Source organism: Ursus arctos, unplaced genomic scaffold, assembly GCF_023065955.2.
Source record: "Ursus arctos isolate Adak ecotype North America unplaced genomic scaffold, UrsArc2.0 scaffold_26, whole genome shotgun sequence".
Classification (NCBI taxonomy): Eukaryota; Metazoa; Chordata; class Mammalia; order Carnivora; family Ursidae; genus Ursus; species Ursus arctos.
In genome coordinates this window covers 3,121,056-3,148,827 of record NW_026622941.1, presented here as the reverse complement: position 1 = coordinate 3,148,827, position 27,772 = coordinate 3,121,056, and the positions used below count along the sequence as shown (strand labels likewise).

General features: G+C 38.9%; 1 protein-coding gene across 21 annotated transcripts in view; it reads left to right on the top strand.

Annotated features, from left to right (window-relative positions):
* The first annotated feature begins 630 nt into the window (after positions 1-630).
* WNK1 (WNK lysine deficient protein kinase 1) overlaps positions 631-27,772 on the top strand; it is a 151,803-nt gene continuing 124,661 nt past the window's right edge. For 12 of the 21 annotated variants that reach the window (XM_048216475.2, XM_048216474.2, XM_048216473.2 and 9 more), the window contains exon 1: positions 635-2,412. In XM_048216475.2, the coding sequence (XP_048072432.2) occupies positions 1,654-2,412 (759 nt within the window). In that variant the 5' untranslated portion in view covers positions 635-1,653. Of the gene's footprint in view, positions 2,413-27,772 lie in introns of all 21 variants that reach the window. The other 9 variants (XM_044385314.3, XM_048216469.2, XM_044385313.3 and 6 more) reach the window with 2 other exon arrangements.

The window sequence follows — 27,772 nt, the reverse complement described above, 5'->3', positions numbered from 1 at the left end:
CATTTAATCACTATTAATCCCATGCACAATCTTCACAACATTTCTTTTACCCTATGGAAGGAGTCTTCAGCCCCTCTGGCTCTTTGGGCTCAGGTTCTGGTTCTCTTTGCTTTGCTTTCCTCCTCCACCCCCACACCTCTACAGTCACTCAACACTACTGCGGCTCTCTCCATTAGAGATGAACAACAGATCATCTTTCATCCCATGGCAACCTCTTAGCGCTCTCTCGCCTAAGCAGGGCATGATGGGAGTCTCTCCTCTCGTCCTGCTTCCCTCTTCTTTTTTTTTCTTCCGGCCCTTTTTCCACAATTAAATCCTAAATAATGATTTCTTCCTAGCTAGCGTTGACTTGAGGATGGGGTTTAGCGACCCACGGTGACGCTCCCATCAGCCTTCCAGAAGGGGCGGTTTCCAAAGAAAACTACAACTCCCATGAGGCATCAGGATAAAGCAACCACAGAGCATCACGGAAGTCGTAGGCTCCCTCCTCCCCAATCCCTTTCACGCCTCCAAGGCGAAAACTACAAATCCCAGAGAGCCTCGGTACTAGCACGCCTGCGCGAGAGCCCCGAGAGCAGGGTGGGGGTGGGGCGCCCCGGGCGGCGGGGGGCGGGGTCCGAGCGGGCTGTGTGGAGGCTTCAGACTCCCGGCGCCATTTAGCGCGGAGAGTTTCCCGGGCGGACGCGTCTCTCCACACTCGGCCACTCTGCACCCCCATCTTCGGTGACAGAAGGCGCCTGGTGGGGGTGACTATTCTTTCCTCTCCCTAATCCCCTTCACCCAGTCTTCTCGGTCTCCTCTACTCTCGGCCCAGAGAAGCAGCGGAGCTCGGGCCCCGCGGTGAGCGGCCCTCCCCTCCCCACCGTTCCCTCCCTCCGTCAGCCCCCGGCACCGGCCCGGGAGGAGACGGGGGTTTGCCAGGCCCGGGGCAGGCGGGGAGGCCTCGGGGAAGGGGGGGCCCGCTCCTCAGGCACCGAGGCTTCGAGGCTTCGGCCCTTCCCGTCCGGGCGATGGGCGCCCTGTGAGACTGGTCCCCCTAGCTGGGGGCGCGTGTGGGAGGAGGCGACCGACTGACTGACTGACCGGGAGCCCCCGGGCCGGCCCTCCCTCGCCTTCTTCGGCCCCTCCCACCCTCTTCGGCTCTGGGACTGCCACCGCTCGGGAGTCCGTGCTCGTCCGTTCCTCGCGTTGCCGCCGCCCCCGGGGCCTAGCCCGCCCAGCTCGGGAAGCGGCGGCGGCGGGCACCCGGAGCGCTGCCGCATCCGCCGCATCCGCCTCGACTCGGTGCCGGCTCGTTGCCCTGCCCCTCATGACTGCGGCGTCTCTGCTGCTCCAGCCTTCCCGGCCGCCGCTCGCCGCAGGATGGATGCGGACCGTGCGGCGCTAACCCCCGTGGCTCAGCTCCTCGACCGCCCGCCGACGAGCCCGCCTCGTGAGCCGCAGCAGCCGCCGCAACTGGGCCCAGTGGCCCGCGTCTCCTTCGGGGCGGCTTGTCAGTGCTGAGTTAGGAGCCGTCCGGGTGCATCCGACCCCGCCGGGAGCGGGAGCCCTAGTAGCGGGCCCCGCGGACCTCCGCCGCTCTTCGGCCTCGGCCCCTCGCCTTCTCTTCATTCACAAGTTCGAGCCCGCTCGCCTCGCTCCTGCGGACCGACCATGTCTGGCGGCGCCGCAGAGAAGCAGAGCAGCACTCCGAGCTCCCTGTTCCTCTCGCCGCCGGCGCCTTCCCCCAAGAATGGCTCCAGCTCCGATTCCTCGGTGGGGGAGAAGCTGGGCAGCGCGGCGCCCGACGCTGGGACCGGCCGGACAGAGGAGTACCGGCGTCGCCGCCACACTATGGACAAGGACAGCCGTGGCGCGGCCGCCACCACGACCACCACCGAGCACCGCTTCTTCCGCCGCAGCGTCATCTGCGACTCCAACGCCACTGCGCTGGAACTGCCGGGCCTTCCCCTTTCTCTCCCCCAGCCCACAGTCTCCGCGGTCGCGCCGCAGAGTAGTCCGCCGGAGCCCCACCGCGAGGAGACCTTGACCGCCACCGCCGCTGCCCAGGTAGCCCAGCTACCTCCCGCCTCTGCCGCCCCCGGGGAGCCCCCCGGCGCGGGCACTGCCGCCGCGACTGCCCCCGGCAGTACCAGCAGAGATCGCCAAGTGTCCCAGCCCAACCATGTGGGGAGCAAAGAGGAGCCTCCGTCGGCCAGAAGCGGCAGCGGCGGCGGCAGCGCCAAGGAACCACAGGAGGAACGGAGCCAGCAACAGGATGATATCGAAGAGCTGGAGACCAAGGCCGTGGGAATGTCCAATGATGGCCGCTTTCTGAAGTTTGACATCGAAATTGGCAGAGGCTCCTTTAAGACCGTCTACAAAGGTCTGGACACTGAAACTACTGTGGAGGTCGCCTGGTGTGAACTGCAGGTATAGCCCCACTTCTTTATTTTACGGTGGTTTGGATCTACGTTTGGCTCGGTGAAGCCAGTTCATCGAATGCCTCCTTTACAAGTCATTCTCTTAACTGTTCGCTCCGGCGGGGGGTGGGGCGGGGGTGGGAGGGGTTGGGAGGCCAACTTTTTTTGAAAGAGATTCAAACTAGAATTTGGGGCATGACCTACGTAGGATAAGAATTATTGGTTGCCAAAGAGGTTTGCTACTGGGTGGGGGGGAGTAGTGAAAATCATCTTAGTACCAAACGCATTACCTACTTGTTATTGTTTTAGTGTCTGGCAGGAAACTTGGAATACTACAGTGGGAAAGTTTCTGAGTTAGGAAAGTACAGAGTCTTCTTGCCTTGTGCATTTCAGTCTCACCAGAGGCACTGCACTGTTGAGCTGCTGGTGTGTTACATGCGAGTTTCCATCCCTGAGATCAGGCTGTACTTTTAAAAGAAAACGACCTTGTTCCTGAATGACCTTACTTAGGATGTATCTTAGTTGGTGATTGCACAGGCATTTAATATAAACTATAAAAAAGACTTTCTTCTCTGGATAAATGCCTTCGGACCAGAAGGGTGCAATAAGTGTTTGATAATGTTCCACCTAATGATGCTTAAGCCTTTTGGTAGCTAGAAGTTATCTGACAGCGTAAATTAAAACTAGGAAGTCTTCACCCCATTCACTAAACGGTGACTAGTACAAGAGCCCATGTAAAACTGTGTAAGTGCTTTGAAAGTTGTAATGTCACTGTGGTTATTTTAAACTCGTTATGAAAGGTTTTTAAGCCAAACTTTTTGAAGAGTCCAAAGGACTCACAGTGCTTTGCTTTTAACATTTCAGGGAGGCTTTCATGGTGTAAATAATGGTGTGTCATTCTGGTTGACAAGTGTATTCTATGTTTAAGTAACTAGGTTTGGGCAACTTGTTGCTTGACGTGTAGCGCTTGATTGAATGTTGCCCTCATCCGGAAGTGAATGGAGGTTATTGGAAGAAGCAGAGTTCCACTGAATGAAAAAGTCAGTTACAATATACAGGGAAAATGCCGTTATCCGTATTCTTCTTGTCAAGAAAATGGACCGAATGGATCAAAATAGGATATGAAAGTAACTGAATAGTTTATTTTATCCATGAACTAATATGTTAGCACTTAACCCTTTGAATGTCACCTTCCAAATGACCAAGGCCATATCAAATGTGAAGGGAAGTTAACATGTGGAAGGAAGTGAACTTAAAAACTGACAAGTTCTTTAGGAACATAATTTCTTAAGTTTTACAGTAAATAATGTAGAACTTCAAAGGCATTGTGAAATAAAAGCTACTCGATTTTATGGTGGTTTATATTGGAAAGGGTGCAGACCTTTTTGAAAAAAAAAATCTTGTCAAACTGTAACTTTATTCCTATTGGTCAGTCATATCCAAAACTGATTCCAGCCAAAAATTCTGTTTACACGAGAAAACCTTTTTTTTTTTTTTTGCTTTTTACCAGGGGTGCCTATTGCTGCTGATCCTCGATTTTATTCTTTTGTAAGGTTTTACATTTGAATAGGTGCTTTAGAGATACATTTTTTTAATCGGTTACCTTACTTTCTTAAGACTGGACCCAAGTAAATGTTGAGCACTTTCTGGATTAATTTGTTTGTTTCAATTATTTAACTTTGAAGACTTACCAGAATGTAATGTGTGTTTTCCTTAATCACCTGTAATTTTTTAAAATGATTTTACTTATTTATTTGAGCGAGCACGAGTGAACAAGGTGTGGGGGAGGGGCAGAGGGAGAGGGACAAGCAGACATCTCCCTTGCCCCAGCAGAGAGCCTGTTGTGGGGTTGGATCCCAGGACTCTGGGATCATGGCCTGAGCCAAAGGCAAGCACTCAACCACCTGAGCCACCAGGCGCCCTTCATCTGCCATTTTTTGATAGTTTACTTATCTTGGAACTAATGATACAGTGGAAAAAAATCAGTTTGTCTGATGTCATAATAATTTTGTCTAAGCTTCTCAGTTTTTCTTTGACCTCATTGCTTTTTGGATTTTTGTTCTCTGTCTAGACATGGGCATGGTCAAATTAAAGAATATCTGATGCCTTATGTTATAATATCACCATATTGTTTTTAAGCCAGTTGAGGTTTTGGCTGCAGAACCAAATACTAGCTCATTGAGTGGTACCCTGGTTTAGAAACTTTCATATGTTGTTTGGCCTGGTTGATACAGTTTTTCATTTTGTTTTTTTAAAATGTGATTTTCCTAGCCCCAGGATCCTTTATAGCAGTAGTTGGGCAATATTTTTGGTTTCTTGACCAGGACATTTGCCTGATAACCTATTCACTGGTGAATGTTTGAGCTTTTGTCTTTGGATACAAATTAAAGGATAAGTCAAGGGATTACTAAAGCATTGGGAAGAAAGCAAAGCTTTTTTCACTGAAAGTATACTTATACATATTTTTCTGTAGGAGGATAGGAGAAATATTGTATTCAGTGGTTGAGTTAAAAATCTTCGTTTATTAAAATTGGAAGAGATCTTAGGTTATTCTGCCCATCGACTTACTTGATAAAGAACCAGAAATCATGGAACAGGTAAATGACTTGCTTAGATTGGTAAAGAAAATTTTTTAAACTGGTTAGATCAGGCAGCTGGGTGGCTAAGTTGGCTGGGTGTCTGCCTTTGGCTCAGGTCATGATCTCGGGGTCTTGGGATTGAGCCCCGAGTTGAGCTCTCTGCTCAGCAGGGAGTCTGCTGCTCTCTCTCTCAGTGCTCTCTTTCTCAGATGAATAAATAAAATCTTAAAAACAACTGGTTAGGATCTAGTGATTTGGGAAATGTTAAAGCATTTGTAGTCTAGTAGATGGCTAATTAGTACATCTCAAATGAGGCAGTTGTATTTTGGTGTGGAAGTCACTGTTAGATTTCTTCAGAATTCTATAGCTCTAGCAAATTCAATACTTTGGTTTGGGTATTGATTTTATCAATTCAAATGTATAAATAGGCTTTTTGGGATGGAGAATGAGTGAATGTGGTATACAAACCTACCTGTTTCCATCAAGCTAATTTTTAGAGTCACAGTATGCATAGCTATCTATTAAAACAGGTATCAATTCCTAATAAATAATAGTAGATACTACTTTGATACCACAAGATCTTAAGTTCTACCTTTGATCTTTTAAGATGCAGATATCTTTACAGATTTCTTTACTTCATTTTATTAGGCAAATGACATGTCTTAATTTTAATACTCAGTTGCCTTGGTCAGAAAATGTTATTGCAGAACTTTGCAGCGTTTACATTGCTTTTCTATGGAAGGATCTTAGTTTTTTAAGAAATGTAGCATAATTTTTTTAAGAAAACGTATTTATACACAGATTTGTAAATGATTTTACTTAAAGTACATTTCTCCCCAGGTTGCTTCTAAATAGAGTTCACTTGATAACTTGATACATTCGCTTTGTATATTGATGAGATTGTTTCCAGATCAACTTGGAAGGGGAAGTCAAATTTTGTTTAAGCTCCAGTGTTCTTAGTGCTTGCTTTGCTCTGGCTTCTTTTATTTATTTTTCTTTGTAAATTAAAGGTCATGTCTCAGCATGAGTGTATGATACTAATTTTTTTTTTTACTTAATTTTCTTTTTTTAAGTTGAAGTATAGTTGACACACAATGTTACATTAGTTTCAGTTGTACAGGTTTTTATTACTGTTTTATAAAAAGTTAGCAATGTGGTTCTGTGATTAAGAAACCATAACTTCTTTCTTTGCTTTAGTTCTTAAAATAACTCCTGAACTGAATTTTCCATTTGAATATTGATGGGTTTTTTTCCTTTATTTTTTACATTTGTGCCAAATTCCTTGTTTTTCAGGATGAGAATCTTCAGTAATTTTCAGTCCCAGGAACAAGATTTCAGGGAATAGTCTTTGGAGGGTTTTTTGTTTGTCTTAGAGTCACTGATGAGTGTGGGGAACTTTGAGATAACTCAAGTGTTGCTGCTGTGCAAATTAAAGAATGCTTGGTAACTTGTTTGAAGTAATCCTTTTTCCCTCCTAACAAGACAGAATGGGATTAAAGACAGCATAACTTTGGTTAGGTATGATTTAAAATAAACGTAAATTTATTGCTGTAGGAAGTAACCTTTGTGGTACAGGAATTGAGAATTTAAGTTGATTTCCAATGATTTTTCTTAGTGTTAAGGGTTTAAATGTTTTCCTTGTCTATTATTTACTTTTTTTCTCATCTTAAGTATCTTAAGTATCAAAATTGTTCCTATATAAGGTTGTTTTTGTGTAAAACAAATGAGGAATCTATTGTATAGTGATTGAGTTAATTTCTTGTTTTAGTATAAGATCCTGGTCATTTGAAAGTCATTCTACTTAATCTCTATGGAAACAATCAACTAAAACTGGGCTCTCATTTTCAGAAATTATTCTAAATCTGTTATTTGGGTTTTCTAGTAGCTTTTAAGATTTTTAGCTAAAGCTGTGAAAGTAGTAAGAGTGGTTATGCTCAAATTATAATTTCTGAAAATGTTAGCATAACATGAAAAATTCATAATAGTTATTCGGTTTTTCTGTACCAGTACTTTGTGTTTGTTTATTTTTAGCATCTTGCATTTTATTTGAGGAATTTTTTGGTTTTCTTTTCTTTCTTTCTTTCTTTTTTTTCTTAACAGGACAACTGTAGTGTGCAGGAATAGGTGAGACTTACCATGCATGACCTCAATTTAGATTTGAAGAGGGTACTATTTTCTGCAGTGTAATGTAGTCATGAAGAACATAACTGCCTGAATTCAAATCCTGACTCTGCTAATGACGGTGTCATTTTGGGCACTTCTGTGCTAGTTTCTTGTCGATGAAATGGGATGTAATAAGAGTACCTACTTTATAGAGTTGTTGTGACAGCTAAATGAATTATGTAAATATAAAACATTTGGGACAGGCCTAGCACATAAGTATTAACTGATGATATAGCATCTTTTTAGGCTGTCTTTTTGAGGATATTTGTGAACATTTTGTTTGATTTGTCTATACTTATGCTTGAAAATTCACGTAGTAAAACTCATACTGTTGCTATCGTTCTTACAGGGGGAACTTTAGAGTTGAACATGTTGTCATCAGTGCTTTGAAATTCTTTAGCTTTACCTGTCTTCTGCCTACCTTTGTAATTTCGTGACCCATCACTTTCTCAAATGCCAGCCTTTTTGAATTATTACCTTCCAGAATTTGCTGATATCTTTTTCCTTTTGGGATCGTTCTTATGGTATTCTTCAGAATGATTCGCAATTGTTTATATTCTTTGTCTCCTTAACTAGTCCTTGAGCTTGTTGAAGATATAAGTAGAGTCTCAATATACTTTAATAAATACTATATTCTTTTCTAAGTTAGAAATAGTTGTAGATCTCAGGGTTGTTTTATCCATACTCCTTTCCTTTCTTTGGTCCACAGCAGATTCTCTAATCTTGTATTTGGAGAGTTCACTATAGTATAACGTAATACTGTATAATGGAAAAGACTTCTAAGGCAGAACATTTGGGTTCTCTGTTACTCAATTATCTGACCCTGAGTAAGGAACTTAAATCTGTAATGCTGATTTATTAGTAATAGGACTTAACTGGATTGTTGAAGATAACTGAAAAACTATGTGAAGGTACTTTGTAAAGTGTTGTAGATAATAAAAGAATAATGGTGCTTTAAAAAAATCCATTTTGAAAGGCTTTATGTTGTCACTTGTTTCAAATTGAATATTTTAAACTTCTTAAAGATGGGCTTTAGGACATGCAATAGAAAATTAGGGAAAAGGCACTGGAATTATAATGTTTGAGTTAATGAGCTACGTTGGAAAGATGATATATTTGCTTTGTTCACTACTTTTTTAGCTCTGTAAAAGTTAAAAAGCAAAATTTTAAATATCTGGAAGAGAATAGCACTCATCCAGATTCTAATATTGACACAGATTCTCTCCTCTTTCCCCACCGTTTCCTAATTGACCTCAACTGGATTAATCCAAATAAAAATTAGTAAAAAATAAAATAAAGTTTCTAGTTAGAAAAAATAAAGTTGGGTTTTAGGAGCTTTTTGGTTTTTCAGTTTCAGGAATTTTATCAATTTTTTTTCTTTTTAAGATTTTATTTATTTGACAGGAGAGACAGCGAGAGAGGGAACACATGCAAGGGGAGTGGGAGAGGGAGATGCAGGCTTCCTACCAAGCAGGGAGCCCAGTGTGGGGCTCGATCCCAGGACCCTGGGATCATGACCTGAGCTGAAGGCAGACACTTAACGGCTGAGCCACCCAGGTGCCCCAAGAATTTTATCAAATTTTAAGACAAAGGGGAGCAGCTTTTCACACTGAAAAGAAGTTGCTAGAAGCTCTTCTTAAGAGTTTTTATTGGGGAGAGGATGGTGTCTTTACCAGGTGGTAGACTTACTGTCGTGTGTACTTTTTAAAAGTTTGGTTATTGATATTCTACATGAGAAGAATGATGTCAATAATTTGCTTGGTTTTGTGATTGACATAGTTGATCATATCTCCACTTTAATTTATATTAATTTAGATTTTTCAGAGGTGCTTTTTTTTTTTTTTTTTTTGAGGAGGGAGCAGAGAGAGGGAGAGAATCTTAAGCAGGGTCTGTGCCCAGCATGCAACTTACCTCTCAATTATGAGATCATGACCTGAGCCAAAATTACCAGTTGGACTCTTAACTAGCTGAGCCACCCAGGCACCCCTCAGATGGGCTTTCATAAAGAATTTGCTTTTTGACATTGTGACTTGAATCTTGGTGTTGCAAGATTGACATATTAAGTGTGCTATACTAAATGAATGTGCTTAATGATTTTGAGGAAGGAATCCTCAGGTAAACTGTTTAGTCATCACAAGCAAATACAGTTTTTCTAGGAATTCAAGAATTCTTAAGAAATTTAAAAATTTAGGAATAATTTTAAAAAGAATGTTTAGTGGGGCGCCTGGGTTGCACAGCGGTTGAGCGTCTGCCTTCGGCTCAGGGCGTGATCCCGGCGTTCTGGGATCGAGTCCCACATCGGGCTCCTCCACTGTGAGCCTTCTTCTTCCTCTCCCATTCCGCCTGCTTGTGTTCCCTCTCTCGCTGGCTGTCTCTATCTCTGTCAAATAAATAAATAAAATCTTTAAAAAAAAAAAAAAGAATGTTTAGAAATCTAGTTGGTATAATCATCATATTCAGGTTAGTTAAGAAAAACCACACTAATTATTTCTGTAGAAATAATTGCCTTTTATGCAGCCAAGGTTCAGCTTCTCAGAGACAGATGATTTTTTTTTTTTGGTCAGTATGAGCATGGTGGATGGTCTTGTGTTAATTAAACGCAAACTAATATATAAACCAAACAGAGGTGAAACTAGTATATCAAATCATTATTGAAGTGCACATTTTCTCTATTAGTAGAGGTAAACAGCGTGCTTGGGATAATGACAGGATCATTTTATTGTTATTTTTTAAGGTTTTATTTATTTATTTGAGCGAGAGAGCGCATGGGGGGGGGGCAGAGAGAGAGAGAGGGAGAAGCAGACTCCCTGCCAAGCAGGGAGACAGGTGTGGGGTTCAATCCCAAGACTCTGGGATCATGACCTGTGCCAAAGGCAGAAGTTTAACTGAGTGAGCCACCCAGGAATGCCTGACAAGATCATCTTAATGGTTAGTAGTTTTGTGCTAAATAACCTGATATATCTGTCTCTATGTGGATACTCTCCTTACTTGGACTGGTAGGTCACTGTGGATTAAGATAAATTTGGGAAGTGCACAGGTCATCTCTTTAACATGTTGAAGAATTTCTAGACATCATTATCATATTTATATTTACATGCTCTTTGAACACCCCCCCCCCACAAATACTCGGCTATAGGCAGTGAAGGGTAACATAAAGAATTATAAACAAAGAAGATAAGTAGATTTGCGTAGAAGTAATTATGAAGAATGGATTTAAGGAGTACAAGGGATGTGTAGAGTTTAGTTAGGGGTATGAGTATGAGATTTCTACAGCCTGAATGCGGGCAGTAGTAGAGGAAAGGAATCTAAATATTTCGGAGATAAAATATTCAGGGTTAGTAATGGATTGGCATTTGGAGGAAAAGTGAAGCACAGATAAAAGGGTAGGGATAGATGATTGTGCTGTCAACTGAGGGAATGAATAAGAAAGAGTTAGGGGTTTTGTTTTTTTGGGGGAAGGGAAAGGCTGTGGAGATACATTCAAATTGATATATTAAGCCTGAGGTACTTGTGAAACCTCCATGAAGAAGTTCTGTAGGCAATTGGATATATTATTGAAGCTCAAAGAATAGGTCCAAGGTAAAGCTATAGATTCCCAAATGTCTATGTTAGTCATAGCTGAAATAATGCAAGTACATGAGATCATCTAGGGTAAGGATATATATAAATATATAGAGAAAAATAGAGGAAGAGACAGGGGAGGATAATTTTCCTGGGACAGAGTAGAAATAATTAATGTGTGGGCAAAGGAAAAAAAAGAGCCAAGGGGTTGGACTAAGTAGAACACTAGAAGAAGGGCAGTAGCAAGGGAATAAAATTTTAAGAAAGGAATATAGTAGAGAAGTCCAATTTGCGTAGTTGTAATTTTGGAGAATAGCTTTTAGAAGGACTAGAAAAGAATTGTAGAGATTAGTTAGGTTTTGGAAATTTTTTGCGTTTGGCTATTAAGTTATTAACAAAATTCAGGATTATCTAAGAGAGGGGATGTGAGCAAGGGTAGATGTAAGTTGCTGGTAATACCCTAGATTTATGTACCGTTCACTAGCCTCCTGTGGCTAACTTAATTAAAATGAAATAAAATTTTAAAACTCAGTTCTTCAGTTACACTAGCTACATTTCAAATGCTCAAAAGCCATGTGGGCCTATCATACTGGATGGCACAGATACACAGCACGTCCATCATTGCGGGAAATTTGTTGGAACATGCTGTATCTAGATCTTGGGTTGACGTGTGTGTGTGTGTGTGTGTGTGTTTCACAGCTTGATTGATGAATAATTTACATACCATAAAGAACATAGAATATGGGGGCACCTGGGTGGCTCAGTTGGTTAAGTGTCTGACTCTTGATTTTGGCTCAGGTCATGATCTCAGGTTTAAGGTCGGTTGTGCACTGGGTGTGGACCCTGCTTAGGATTCTCTCTCTCCCTCTGCCCCTCTGCCTTGCCCCACCTCTTAAAATACACACACGCACACACACAGTGTGTTGCTTTTATAACTCAAGTTACATATTTTAAAAATAGTATTCTGTATTAATAAAGTAAAAATAGTTCCTTTTTTGGGAAAAGATATACAAAGGTTGTTATCACAAACTCATATATACATGCAGAATTAACTGATTAACATTATGTCACATTTGCTCCAGGTATTTGGTAATCTTACAGTTTCGGAATAGTGGAAAATTTGCAGTGGATTTAAGGGAATGGCTGAGGAAGGTTAAGAACTAGAGATAGAAGACTAGGCTATTTTATTTAGACAAGTTTGAATGAGTATGGGGCAAGAAAGATTGGCTAAGTAGAAGGTATAATCAAGGATGAGATGGATAGATAAGCAAGGAAAGGTCTTTAAAAACATTGAAATAAAGTATTTTCTCTGCTTTCTCTGCCTCAATATCTGTCTTAAGGGTCTGTTCTAAGCCAGTTATTTTAGTTTTGGTTATTTTTTGTGGATAGTTAGATTTAGTCCAAATAAGTTTCCACACTTCATGCTATGTACCAGTTAGTATCCAGAATACTCATTGGAAGTAATGTTCTGGTTAAACAGTTTGTTTTTCTCCTATAATCTCTGGACTTCATGTTTCATTTACATAATAGTATGGTGATACATACTTTATAAGGGAGCATCTCTCTGTAATGACCATCTTTGTGTTTCACTTGAGGAAACAGCCAGATTTCAAATACAATTTTATTACAAGAAAGATTCTGAATTACTATACTGTTTCTAGAATGTGGTAAAAATGGACTTTTCTATAACAAAAGACCTAAATACTGCATACCTTTCTTCAGGCCTTTTTTTGCAAAGTGTTCCTTGCTAATTAATCTGGAAAGGTAGTAATAATCAATAATACCTACCTAATGAGAGCGTTTTTTTGCAACAGGCACCAAACAAGGCAGATATTTTCTTAATTTTATGCTTGAAGAAACTAACTCAGGTTTAATAACTTGTGCAAGATCATGGCATATCTTGTTCTTTCCACTGCAGAATATATCAGTTAAACCAGGAAGAAGAGTTTGAGCTCTTGTGGAATTCTAAGTCCTTCTGCCCTATTGAGCAATTATAATTCATTGTTTTGCATCTTACACCTTTTATATTTCACTTCATGAAATAAATCTCTATTTAAATGTTCTTTTAGCCAGTATTTATATGTAGATTCTATAAGGAGGGAGATCGCAGGATCTTTTTAATTAACTTCTTGGTGTGTTCAGAGTTTTTTAGATGCTATTTACATTCATTGGTTATCACAGGATGTTCTGTTTAGACTTAAGTATTTAAGGTAAATCGGTATTTCTGTGGTGTGTGTGTATCAAATTTCCATCAAATAGAGATAAATTGAATGCCTTAGTGTTAGTAGGATTTTTGTCAGTGGTCTTCAGCAACTTTTATTTATAAAGATTGTTCATTTTCAAGTATTAACATTGTTGGTAAAAATTAATTAAATTCCTAAATTCCTAAAATTGTTAGGTACCAATGCTATTTTACTCAACCAGGAAAGCAGAATTAAGGATATTGGAGTACTTAATGAATAGATCAACGTGTTAATTGTTATTATGTAATTTCCATAGGACTTAGTTTTATTTACTTTGGAGATTGAAGTTATAGTTTGTTAGTTTAGTTCTTGATACTGATGGAATGAATGGACTTTTTTCCTTGATTTTTAAAAAAGATCTTACCTTTTTTTTTTCTTCACTGTGTACTTTGACATATTATATATGCTATTGAGAAGGATTTAGCTCTCTTGTTTGTATGAGCTCCAAGTAGAAATCTCATTTAAATTACATAATTATGTTTTGAAATCCTCTGGAATGATTAATTTATTCGGTATTGTTATGGAAATAAGATGTTACCTCCAGTAAGATTTTCAGATAAATGAGATTTTCTTCTCTAAGCATCAAGACTTCATATTAATTTAGCAAAACACTAAAACTGTATCAGTTGATATTATTGGCCTGTGTATACACCAGGACAGACTAATAAGCATATCATCCCGTAGGCCTGGCTTCCTGGATGTTCTTTAGACTAAAATGGTTCTTCGAAGTTAGACAATTCCTTACCCTGTTATACTGGGGGTAACCCATACTTGGGCACATAAGATCTGGCCCCAAAGTATGGCAGATTGTTTAAAATGTTCCTGTTTTGTTAGAGTAACTGGGTCTGTAGGGGTTTTCACCTTCCCTCTTTCATCCTAGGCACAGGTTTAGGCTTTCATTTTCTCTTCCTTCAAGGTAAGTTGCATTATTGTCATTTAAGTCTGTCAAGAGTTTCTAATAACAATAAACTTAAAAGGAAAGGCCTTGGAGTCTGCATGCTTACCAAAAGCCTTTATTGTTTTTTGTCAGGTTTTTTTTGCATATTTCTACACACTTTCTCTCAGCTCAGTACCATTTAATATTATTGGTGCGGATGCTTTTATCAAGTCAAAAACAGAGCCTGCTATGTACCTTTTCTAGGGCAAAAGATACCTATTTGCTTCAATTACATTGCTGAGAAGGTCCACTCAAGTGGTTCTTCCCAGAACAAAGACGGTGACACTCAGGTGCATTGCTCTTTTCTGCCAGAACAAAAAAAGCCACCAGCAATTTTAAAACGGTAGACTCTCAACTTAAATATTTGTTCTGCCTGACCAGGCATCCTATTACATGGAGGTGCTAGTTTACATATAGCTTTTGGTGGACAAATTGTCTGTGTTGCATTTGTACCAGCTAATTTGTCTCTAGAGATACCCCTCCCCCTCCAACATAAGTTGTGGGGGTGGGGCATAGTGGTGTTCTGCTGGGGAGAACCTTGACCATTTTCTGTCCCTCTTACAAGGATAGAAGTGAAATTTCTGTATTTGAAATAAATGCCACTATTACATAGGCTTTCACAGATTTTACTGAATATGTGTTCTGCTTGAGTATCTTATTTTAGTTTACTGTTTTAAACATCTGTCATCTTTAACCCTCTTCACAAGTAAAAACGACTTCTTTAACAACCAGTACTTAGCTAACTATTACACAACAGAGTTTTTTTCCTCTTGTCTTTATGTGATAGATACACTAATACCTCAAAAAACCTTTTTACTATGAAATACTTAACAGTTGTCCCAGATTGGGGCAGAAGCTGCCTTCTGTGTCCTTTTTATTAACATGTCCCTATCATTTTTTGATGATGTCCTTATTTTCTGCACGAGATGTTCGTTCCCCACCCTGGCCCTGGACCAGCCACTTCTCCAAGGAAGCAGGTTTCTTACAGTGTAGAATAGGATTCAGAAAGCAAGGTGTACTCACGGCTACTGGGGCATCACTTTTCCAGGTTTATTAGTGAAGAGTTAGGAAGTATTTATATGTATGTATGAGTGTTTGTGCCTCTGTGTGTGTGTGTGTGTGTGTGTATACACACTTTTTTTTTTAAAAGATTTTATTTATTTGAGAGAGAGCAGAATGAGAGAAAGAGCACACATGAGCAGGGCGGAGGGGCAGAGGGAGAGGGAGAAGTAGGGCCCCCATTTGAGCAGGGAGCCCGACTCGGGGCTCAATCCCAGGACCCTGGGATCATGACCTGAGCCATGCAGGCACCCCATGTGTTTATGTATTTATATCTATCTGTATATATCAGAAGCCACAAGTTCACATTGATAGATCTAATTCCAGTTCAACATAGAGTTCTTCATAGCTTTCCCCTTTTCCTACATGTATGCTTCCCTTCTCTAGTAGTGAGAAACTTGGTTCTCATCTTGCTAAATATATAGATGAATTTGCATAGTTCCTGTTTATGTACAAGTGGCATAATAAGAAATATATACTCAATCTTTGCCTCTGGCTCCTGACACAGAGCTCCTAAACTTCTTGGAATTTCCAGAGTGGTATCTTGCCCTAAGTATGTTCCATCTGGCTGGCCTTAGATTATATCCTTTAGCATTAACTGGTAAGTAAACTGTTTGAGTTCTTTGAGCCATTCAAGCAAATTATCAAATGTGAGGAGGGGGTCATGGGAACTCCCGATCTATATAGCATGTTGGTCAGAAGTATAGGTGGCAGCTATACTGGGACTTGCAGCTATCACCTGAAGTGTTGTGGGACTCAGCCCCTTAATCTGTATGCTTTGCTCTAACTTCAGGTAGTTAGTGTCAGGAATGACTTCCGGATAATTGAAAAATTTGTTGGTGGTGTGCGAAACACCACGCATTTGATGTCAGAAGTGTTGAGAGTAAAAACATGAATATGAATATAATCTCTTAGCTCCTCTGGGCTGACGTCCCCTGTGGGACCTTCTCACTGCAGCAGGGCTGCCATCCTTTCCTTCTTCTAGTGTCTTTCTCTGACAGTGGTACTCTTTTAAAATTAATTTACTGTTTTTACTTTGACATTCTTTCTGAGTTGCTTTGGGGTATGTTGCAGTTTTTAGCCTTAAAGGAAAACACGTGATAAAAACTGTCCTGACTTTACTTTGAAATTGTAGAAGATTGTAGTAATCACCTCACTCACATTCAAAATCATTCCCAATAAATGCAGATCAATTCTGTGAGTCTTAGTATCAAATTTAGTATTTGTTTTTTGTGGTTTTTCTAATAAAAATTCAGCATCCAGGGGCCTCAGTCGGTTAAGTGCCCGACTGGTGATTTCAGCTATGGTCATGAGCTCATGGGTGGTGGGATTGAGCCCCAAGTTGGGCTCTGCATTCGGCAGGGAGTCTGTTTGGGATTCTTTCTCCCTCTGCCCCTCCCCCCACTTGCCCAGGCTTGTGTGCGTACTCTCTCTTTCTCTTGCTCTCTCTCTCAAATAAACTTTAAGAATATTTAGCATCCAAATTGAGATGTGCGGTTGTAAATTATACACTGGATTTTGAAGACTTAGTAAAAAAGTTAAAATATTCCAGTTTAAAATATTGATTACATGTTGAAATGATCATGTTTGGGTATATTGGATAAATATTAATTTCATCTGATTGTTTTTACTTTTTTAAATGCGGCTACTTGAAAATTTAACATTGCATGTATAGTTCACATTGTTTCTCTGGCCACCTCTGACCTAGATTATTCTGTTAAAAGAAAATGCCGTAAAAGAGCTGATGCTACAGTAAATTAAGTATACTACTTCCTTTAAAAAAATGTTAGCATCTACCTTTTTGTGGTTTCTTTTATTAGCACCCTTTACAAACCATAATTCTTTTGCTGTTGCTGAACAGAGAAATTTGGGTTTTTGAAGTCTTTTCTATTTATTTGGTTTGTGGTGCTTTTAATATCTGATTATTTTTTGAAAATTGGCATTAGTCCTTTAAGCTTTTATCTTGTATTTTGTTATTTACCAGCATAGCTGTATCAGAAATGATATTTCTTGGGGCGCCTGGGTGGCACAGCGGTTAACCGTCTGCCTTTGGCTCAGGGCGTGATCCTGGCGTTGTGGGATCGAGCCCCACATCAGGCTCTTCCGCTATGAGCCTGCTTCTTCCTCTCCTACTCCCCCTGCTTGTGTTCCCTCTCTCTCTGGCTGTCTCTATCTCTGTCAAATAAATAAATAAAATCTTAAAAAAAAAAAAATGATATTTCTTATGGTCTTGTTCTTTGGGTATTTTAGTTGTTGCTAAGAATATTAGAAGTCAGTTTTTATTGCAAATATCTTGAAATATTTGGTAACTACTTTTTTTATTGCAAATAAACTGCTAATACATGTTTGGATGTATACTAAATGTGTAAACTTGCTGCTTTTTAAATATTCTTTATTTCTGGCCATTGTGTCTCCTTAAATTTGTTAACCAATTTAGTGCCCATAATCATATTTTAATGATATCGAGGGGGCGCCTGGGTGGCTCAGTCATTAAGCGTCTGTTTTCGGCCCCCGCTCATGATAGCGTTCTGGGATTGAGCCCCACATAGGGCTCCCTGCTCAGTGGGAAGCCTGCTTCTTCCTCTCCCACTCTCCCTGCTTGTGTTCCCTCTCTCGCTGCCTCTCTCTGTGTCAAATAAATAAATAAAATCTTTTAAAAAAATAATATTAAGGAAAAGGTTAAGTTGATTTTTGATGTCTTTTGCTTATAAAAGCAATAGTATTTGTAGTTCAACTATTTATTTGCATCAACTTTTCCAAAATAGTTAATTCGTGACTAGTTCTTTCTGTACAATACTTGAGGGTGAAAAGATTAGTGAAAATATTACTAAGTGCTTTATTTTATTTTATTTTTTATTATTATTTTTTTCAGATTTTGTTTATTTATTTGAGAGAGAAAGAAAGAGAGAGAGCAAACACAAGCAGAGTAGAGGGGCAGAGGGAGAGGGAGAAGCAGATTCCCCACTGGGGAGGGAGCCTGATGTGGGACTTGATCCCAGAACCCTGAGATCAGGACCTGAGCCGAAGGAGGTGCTTAACCGACTGGCCACCCAGGCTCCCTATCTCTAAGTGTTTTATTTTAATAAAATTGTAAAATATCTGAGATGCCAAGGTAATGCTTTTCAAAATCTATGTGGTAATTTAATAACCACAGAGCCTACTTTCCTTTTGTATAAGATCCTTTTCATAGTCATTGTTTAGAAGATGCTAATTTGATTTTGACTCCCGTTATCTAAGTTATTACTTCACTTTTTTCCATCCTTAAATCACACGCAAAAAAGATTTTTAAGAAAAATTTTATAGAAGTAATATGTTCTCATTATAAAAATTAGGAAATTAGAGGGAAAAATGAAATAAAAATGACCTGAAATGAATCCCTTCATCCAGAGATAAGCCTTGTTACCATTTCTAACAGTCTAATTTCTGTGTTTGATTTTTGTTTTTATAGCACGATCATACTGTATGGTGGTAGTTTGCCTGTTTTACTGCATAGCAAAAGCATTTTCCCATTTAAAAATTTTAAGTGTTTTGATCAAAACAACAAATACTGTTTTTATACTGTAATCCTAATTGGGATGTGTGTTCCCATAGTTGTGATTGTTGTGTGTAGTGGCATAATTTGCCTGGTTTACCTCACAGAAAAACACATTTCTTATCTTAAAAATTAGAAATTTTAGATAAAAATATGTATTATTTGTACACTGTCATAACTGTTTTTGAGACTTTGTACTACTTCTGCACATGCAGTTGTGATACCAGTTTCAGAACTAACATTTTGATCTTAAATTAGAGTGTGTGACACTTGAATTCCTACTTGACTGTGTATTTCTTTTTAATTATCAAGAGAAAATCAATTAGAATGTTTGGGCCACAAATGCTAACATTTAGTTACAACTACATCTAGGAAATTGGTCATTGATGCATTTGATCACTCTGAACAGAAGTTTAAAAGTCATGGTTGATATAGTGCAAAGCTGATTAATTTTTTCACTCTAGCCTTTGTTCAGAGATTTGCAAAAAGTTGATTCACTACCTCTCATGATTTTGGGCATGGTCAGAATATTTTAAATCACTAGTTTGTTTTTAGAACAGCGTTACCATGCTGGTAGAGTTTTTAAGACCCAAGTATTAGTACATTGAAAGTTCTTTGAGGAGGTTTAGTTTTGTATATTGACTAAAACTATAGGAGAAACAGCTTTAGTGTGCTCTTTCTACTTCCTATCCACTCAAGATAACTTAAATCTTCTCCCTTTATTTAAATTTTCAGTTGTCTATCCTAGAGCATACCAAAGATGTTTTGAAAATATAGGAAATTCTTAATGCATTTAAAGGGAATTACTTCCTAGTTTTTTTTCCGTTATGGAAGTAATACCTAGTCAGAGACATCTTAGAAGACAGGGAAAAATAGAAACCAAAATAACCCCACCAAAGTTTTATCACTAAAAGACAAGGCCAGTGTATCAGTTTGCAATATTTTCCTTTTCTCTCTCCCCTAAGATGGGTTTTACATTTTTTCAACAACTATTTATTGAACTCCTCCTCTGTGCCAGGTACTATCTTAGTTGGCAAATAGAGGAAAACCCTGCCCTCACAGCCTTATGTTCTGCTGGGATCATAGGTGTGTGTGTATGTATAATTTTATTTCATGATAATTTTGTAATTCATTGGAACATAGGAATCTATGAACATTATTAAAAGCTCCGTTTAACAGCAGTTCCTCATGCAGAAACACCATGATTTACCCCCTATTGTTGTTATTAAGTTATGTTTTATATATACAGTAGGCACGAGTCTTATGTGTAAGGTTGTAACGGTGAAATATATTTCCATTTTACTAAAATTTAATATGTTTTGACCTCACCTAATTTTGTTGGTCATTATTCCCCTGTACAACTCCTCCTTCCCCCAATCTTTGGATAGCTTCATATATTCTAGAACACTATCAGGAAAAGGCTTTCCAGTCTTGCATCTACACTGCTTGTCAACGACATGCTATTTATATAAGCCTGGAAGGTTCTTTTGAAGGCCAACTTACAAAGAACTTTGAGTCGTAGGATCTTTCATAGAATTTTCTAAAAGTTCTTACTGTCATTGTCTGTCTCTTACCTCCACTGCACCCCCATCCTCTTCTTCCACATGCCACTCCCAGTGGGATTGGGGGCAGGGGTATTGATCTTGATCTGGGTGAATACTTTAAGTCCCTTGTTTTCCCCCAGTTTCTACCTCTTCAACTCTTTATTCTTTCCATCCCCTTCCTCTCTAGTACATTCTAGCTGAACTTCTCTCTTTGGGCCTGGCGTTTCTCAAACAAGCCAGATAGGGGCTTGTCTTCTAACTGCTGGTTCTAAAATAACACAAAAGACCTTGAGACAGTGGCCTTGGAGTGGGGGAAAGGAATCTACCTATTGCCTTGCAAACAAAACACAAAGTAATACCTCAGATTTCACTATTTAGACCTATTTTTTTAGGATTAAATTTCAGAATGTAATTATTGGTTTCTAAGGTTATGAACACTTAAATATTTTCCACAATCAGATTGTTTCCAAAAGAGAGATGCTCATGTATATTTTCAGTGCCCAAAGTTAGAGCTATTTTATTGATCAATACTATTAGCTTAAAATTTTCTCATTGCTTTGTATTTTATTTCTTAAGAACGTCCCCCCATGTACTTAATAATAAATGATATATTGTCTTTTGTCTTTTGATACTTGCCTACTTTCAGGTGCTTTACTCCCGTAATCAATTTCATAAATTCTTCAAAGCAAAATTAATAATCCTTTGTTATATTTTTGGAAAATCTTTTTCAGTGCTGGGAATCGAGTGTCAATAATACAATATTCTCTTTTTTCCTTCATTAGGCTTAATTTTTTTAGAGCAGCTTTAGATTTATAACAAAATTGAGAGAGAGGTACGGAATTTTTCCATATACCTCTCTGCCCCCACACATTCATAGCTTCCTCCCATATCACTGACCAGAGTGGTACCGTTTTCTTTTTTTAACCAAGGATGAACACATGATAACCACCCAGCGTCCATGGTTTTCCTTAGGGCTTTTTTTCTTAGGATGTTACACATTCTGTGGGTTTGGACAAATGTATAATTACATATATCCATTATTATTCAGAGTATTTTCATGGCTCAAAAAAATCCTTGGTGCTGTCCCTATTCATCTTTCTCTCTCACCTTTATTCTTAGCAACTACAAATCATTTCACTCTCCACAGTTTTGTCTTTTCCTGAATGTCATGTACCTGGAATCATACAGTACTCATAGTCTTTTCAGATTGGCTGCTTCTACTTAGTAATATGCATGTATGGTTATTCCATGGGACCTTTTCATGACTTGATAGCTCATTTCCTTTTAGTGCTGGGTAATATTTCATTGTGTATGTATACCAGTTTATCCATTCATCTACTAAGGGACATATTGGTTGCTTCCAAGTTTTGGCAGTTATGGATAAAACTGTTATAAACATCTGTGTTGCAGGTTTTTGTGTGTACTTAAGTTTTCAGCTTCTTTGGGTAAATGCCGAGGAGCATGATTGCTGGACCTGATGGTAGGACTGCATTTAGTTTTGGAAGAAACTGCCAGGGTTTTCCAAAGTGGCTGTATCATTTTGCATTCCCACTAGCAGTGGGAATTGCTCCTATTGCTCCACATGCTGGCCAGCTTTTGGTATTATTGGTGATCCAGATTTTGGTCATTCTAATAGGTATGTAGTGTTATCTCATTGATGTTTTAATTTTCATTTTCCTGGCGACATGTGTAGAATATCATTTCATATGCTTATTTGCCATCTGTCTATCTTCTTTGGTGAGGTGTTTTTAAGTCTTTGGCCCATTATCAGGTTATTTGTTTTCTTAATGTTGTGTTTTTTTGTTTTTTTTTTTTTAAAGATTTAATTTATTTGAGAGAGCGAGTGAGTGAGCACAAATGTGGGGGTCGGGGCAGCGGGAGAGGGAGAAGCAGACTCCCTGCTGAGCAGGGAGCCTGACTTGGGGCTCAGTCTTAGGACCCCGGGATCATGAAATGAGCCAAAGCAGATGCTTAACTGACTGAGCCACCCAGGTGCCCCTCTTATTATTGAGTTTTAAGAATTCTTTATATATTTTGGATAATAGTCCTTTATCCAGATGTATCTTTTGCAAATAATTTATGTTTGTGGCATGTCTTCCAGTTCTTTTGTATTGTAATTGATTCTGTTTTCCTCATTACTTTTAATTATGGTGAGTCTTCACTCTAAAGTTAATAAGTAAATTTCTAATTTCTCATCTTCCCGATCTTGGAATTAAAAAATTGGTTTGTTTTTTTGAGCATATTTATGCTAGAGTATTATGATCCAGATTTTAATTTAATACAGAAGTAGATTGTTTTAACGTTTACTTTTCCTTTTATTTTTCCCAAGTCCTCATCAGTGTTTAAAATTTTACAGTTACGTTGGTGGTTATTCTCTCATTTCTATGTTTTTTTATTAGTATTTAGAGAGTAAATTAAGAGATACTTGCTGTGATGAGGTAAATGACACATTGAGTAAGATGGCTTCTTGTGACACAGAACAGTTTTTAATTTAGTTGTCTTTAAATTTCTGTCTTATTGTGACAGATTGTGGCTTTTTTTTTTTTTTTTTTGGTAATAGTGGTTGGAATTTTTTTTTTTAAGTTTATTTCGGTAATTTCTACACCCAGCGAGGGGCTCAGACTCACAACTCAGAGATCAAGAGGATCGTGCGCTCCAACTGAGCCAGCCAGGCGTCCCAGTGACAAATTGTTTTTATTACTAATTGCTTCTAGGGTCTAATATGAGATTTGATGAGAAATTTGAAGTGTATGTGCATTTGTGTTTAAAGGACTTGGGAAAGGGGTGGGGATTTGGAACTATTTATGGGGCAGGTCCTGTGTTTTACATACATTCTCATTTAAATCTTGTGACATGTAGAACTCATTTTATAGGTGAAGAGGCTGTAAAAGTTAAATAATTTCCAAGATTACAACTAGCAAATGGTAAAAGTGAGGTTGAGCATGATTCTTTCTTGTTTCTTTGTTTCCTTTTCATTTGTGTTTTAAAAGCTAGCATGCTTCTCTTCAGACTTTGTAATTATCTTGTACTACACACTAAAAGGAATGGTTCAAGTTGTTTTGTGACCTAAAGACCAAATTGATAATTTTTCAGTTTTTAATCTGGTGCTTGAAGTGTATGAAATTAAAATTGGATCTCAATGTGTGCCTCCTGTGTATGGCATTTGTAACTGGTCTGGTGCTTTGAGAAAGAAGTTGTATGGTTTTTCCAACGACTTCCAAGAGGCAGTAAAATAAAATAGGTATCTAGGTAAGAAAATGAACTGAAGAAGTTAACCAATAAACCCATGTTGGAGTCATAATTGTTGACTAGAATGTTTACATATGCCTCCCAGAAGTGGGTGCCTATTCAGAAGTGTTGAAGACAAAAGATTGGACAGATGACCTTTTATTACTACTATTCTGTTAGTTATTGAGAATTATGTGCATATGTTAAACTCATTCCATGATGTGCAGTGTGACTTTTAGTTATTCTCAGTGGATAAAAATCAGTCAGCATCTGTGGTTTTTCATTTGCAGTTTTTATTCATTTTTTAAATTTATTTCATCATTTTTAAAAGATTTTTATTTAATTTTTTAAAAAGATTTTATTTATTTATTTGTCAGAGAGACAGAGCATGCAAGCACAAATGGGGAGTGGCAGGCAGAGGGAGAAGCAGGCCCCCCGCGGAGCAGGACCCTGGGATCATGACCTGAACCGAAGGCAGATGCTTAACTGACTGAGCCACCTAGGCATCCCTAAAGATTTTATTTAATTATTAGAGAGAGAGAGTGCATGAGAGAGAGTGCGCACCTGCTCGCACAGGAGCAGGGGGAGGGGCAGAGGGAGAGGAAGAAGTAGACCACCCCCAACAGGAAGCCTGAGGTGGCACTAGATCCCAGGACCCTTAGATCATGACCTGAAAGCAGACACTTAATCTACTGAGCCACCCAGACACCCCTCACTTGAAGTTTTTATTTACTTTTTAAAAAGATTTTATTTATTTATTTATTTGACAGAGAGATACAGCAAGAGAGGGAACACAAGCAAGGGGAGTGTGAGAGGGAGAAGCAGGTTTCCCTCCGAGCAGGGAGCCTGATGCAGGGCTCGATCCCAGGACCCTGGGATCATGACCTGAGCCGAAGGCACTCGCTTAAGGGCTGAGCCACCCAGGTGCCCCACATTTGAAGTTTTTAAATAGCTAAAGAGCTAGATTGGTTTCTTTGTGGAAGACAAGATTTTATCATGCTTCTGTTACTTTGAGCCAAACATAATATACTAGAATTTTGAGATACAGCCAGATAAGGTCTGCCATGGAACTATTACCAGCTGTGTAATTTCTCATTATTATTCTGAGCTAGAAAGCATTTGAAGAGAAACAGTGAAAGCAAAGCTTGCTTGTAAGTATGGTATTTCTTTTGAAATGATAAATGGTAAATATTTAGTATCAGAGTTCCTTGTAGTTACTCAAGGAAACAAATATTAATATTACACGTAGCTATTTTAAAAACAATTTACTATAGGGGCACCTGAGTGGCGCAGTTGTTAAGCGTCTGCCTTCAGCTCAGGGCGTGATCCCAGCGTCCTGGGATCGAGCCCCACATCAGGCTTGCCGGCTGGGAGCCTGCTTCTTCCTCTCCCACTCCCCCTGCTTGTGTTCCCTCTCTCGCTGGCTGTCTCTCTCTCTCAAATAAATAAATAAAATCTTTAAAAAAGAAAATTTACTATAGACTCAGGAAACTTTAGAATGTTTGGCTTCCAGAAATTTATGGTATGTTTTGTCTTTGTGTCTTGTTGAGATATATGGCAGGATTGTACTATTACACTTAACCTTTTAGTAGTAGTTAATTTTGAGTTGTAGCCACAGGTAAATATGTCTCAAACGTATTTCAGAAGTTATAGTGATGGATGCCTTGATTTAGAAGGACTTCAGACTTCTTTATTTAGTGCCATAGCTAGAAATCTGTAAGTAGTAGCTGGCTCCTGGTTTCCTAATGACTTAAATTCTGTTTTCATCTAAGAGGAATTATATTCCAACCTAAGCGATTTCATGCCATGCTTATAAATGAGGGTTAAATTTTAACTGTTTAGTTGAGCTATGGGAAACCAGAACAGGGCTATTGTCTAATAGTATTTCACATCTAGATTTTTCATACCCTTGAGTATGATTTTTTAAAATTTATTTTGCTCCCCACCCCTCCTTCCCCCCTTCCCCAACACATCCACCCTGAGCTCCACCATCTGTATCATCTTCCCTCCACTCCCTACCTGGGGCTAGGCGCTGATTAACTCCAGTGCCCTGCCAGCATACCCCTGCCCCACCCTGCACCATGTCTTTAGGGCATAGCCTATTTTCATTATATATTAGAAAAATGAATGAACGAACTTTGGTAGCTCTTATATTTGGCATTTGAGTTAGAATTCCCTGTTGGGAAAACAATTTCAGTTATGTTGCTGTGAGTATAATTTAAGCATATACACATACACACATATGTATAAATTCTCCTTCCCTTAATCTTCTAAGAGAAAAATTTGCATTCAATCTTGTGAATTGGCTGGACTGTAGATTAAAAATACTGGATTTTTAAATGTCTTTAGTACATTTAAACCCGTGCATAGTACAGGTTTAAAAAATAAAAAATAGGACATTTCTCTTTGGGTGTGAAGGACACTGTGCCTCAGTTTCTCTTTCCCCTTCCCTGTATTTGTTTGAAATTTCTATGTACTTCTATAAGGCTCAGAAGTCGGAAGAAATAACATTATATTTCTGCTATTCCTAATGTTTAGCAATTTTTAAAATCTGCATTTTGTTGGTAATCATTAACAATTGTGTAAGTGTAAACAATGATTGTTTTTATAGAAGTAATTTGAGGCCATTGGGGGACATTTTTTGCAAGTGTTACAAGTTATGTATATTGGGAGAGAGGATGTAGAAATAAGTCTTTGCTTGTAGTATGAAGTGTTGATGATCTGCTTCGTATTTTCAGTGTTTAATTTTTTTAGCTCTTTGTAGAGATATCACTTATATTTAGACTCAATCCTTACTGTTTCTTCTCTTACTTGGTTGTTGGTGAAGATTTATTTGTTAGGAGATTGGAATGAAATATTTTGCATATGCTTCTCATTCTAAATGAGATCTCTTAAATATTTATTATGTTTTATATAGAGTGAGGTATACAGACCATAAAAAATATGGTCTGATTTAGTTGGAGTTGTAGTAATTTGCTTCTGAAATTTGGACAGAATATAGAGATTTAGGAAAATTTCAGTTATGTTATGGTCCTGGTCATGCATTTTCAAAAGCAGTGTGTTGCATTCCTAACCAGTGTATTGCATGCACTGCTGAACATAATGGGAAAAGAAAAGTGCCATAAAAAGCTAAGTACCAAGTAACTAGCTGGAAAAAGCTTTTAATGGGAGAGCTGGAGAGGTCATTAATCTGTTAGAATAGTATTTGAGGAAATAGTTGCATGTGTTAAGCTGCAATTTCTTTTGGTTATTAGAAGCCAAAATAAGAAATTCAGAATTAGCATTTAAATGCTGATAACTTTTTTTTTTAGGTGTTTTTTTGCAGCCTGATGTAGTGCATTGAAAATTAGAATGGGAAACTTGGTTTTAATGCTAACTACTGTACAGAAGAATGACCTTGGATAAGTATGTTGTCTTATTAGTGAATTGAGTGGTAGAATTGCTGAGGATCCTTTCAGCTTCAAGCAATTGCCTTATATGAGCCTCCTATCCTCTTGAACAAACAAAAAGGAGGATTTTTAGTTTGATTCAGTTTTATTTCTCCCAACAGTCCTCCAGTTAGTAAATGTGTAGTAGATTTGCTATAGGCAGGCTATGCAGTGTCTTTCAAACCTTTTTGACTGAGACCCATTCTAAGAAATATATTTTACATTATGATTCAGCACATTCACAGATAAAAAGACAAGTTTCATCAAATACTTTACGAGTGATGAGTTATGTTTTCTGTTCTGTTTCATTGGGGGGAACTCCTTTTTTCTTTTAAGATTTTATTTATTTATTTTAGAGAGAGTGCTGGTGGGGGGTGGTGGGGGGGCAGAGGGTGAGAGAATCCTCAGCGGACTTCTCTTGGGGCTTGATCCCAGACCCTCAGAACATGACCTGAGCCAAAATCTAGAGTCAGCTGTTTAACCAACTTAGCCTCCCAGGCGCCCCAAAAGCAAGGAGGGATATGGGGTGAGCTCTTTATAATCCACTCTTTTTGTTTGTTTGTTTAAGGATTTTATTTATTTATTTGACAGAGAGCACAAGCAGGGGGAGTAGTAGGCAGAAGGAGAAGGAGAAACCCAATGTGGGGCTCCGTCCCAGGACCCTGAGATCATGACCTGAGCCGAAGGCAGATGCTTAACAGACTGAGCCACCCAGGCGCCCCTGTAATCACTCTTTGAAAAATTCTTTAGAGTATAAACTTGAAGCCAGATCTTTTTTAAGTTAAATCAAGCAATAAGTCGTTGTTAAGTACTTGCCACAAAATGAAGACGTAGCGGCTATATGAATTTTAGCTCCTACCATAACACAAGCTTTGAACATACTTGTTCCTAAGAAGGAGCACTGATGATGATTTGGGGTAACAGCTGAAGTTAGGCACATGTAAAATTCAACGGTTGCTGATCTTCAATACAGATAATTTAATGAGCTGTTAATTTTATTTCACTTCTTATTTAGTCCCTTATCAATAGGCACAATACTAGCATTGGCTATAACACAAACCAGTGGCATTAAAAATCTTCAGCACCTTTTTGGATT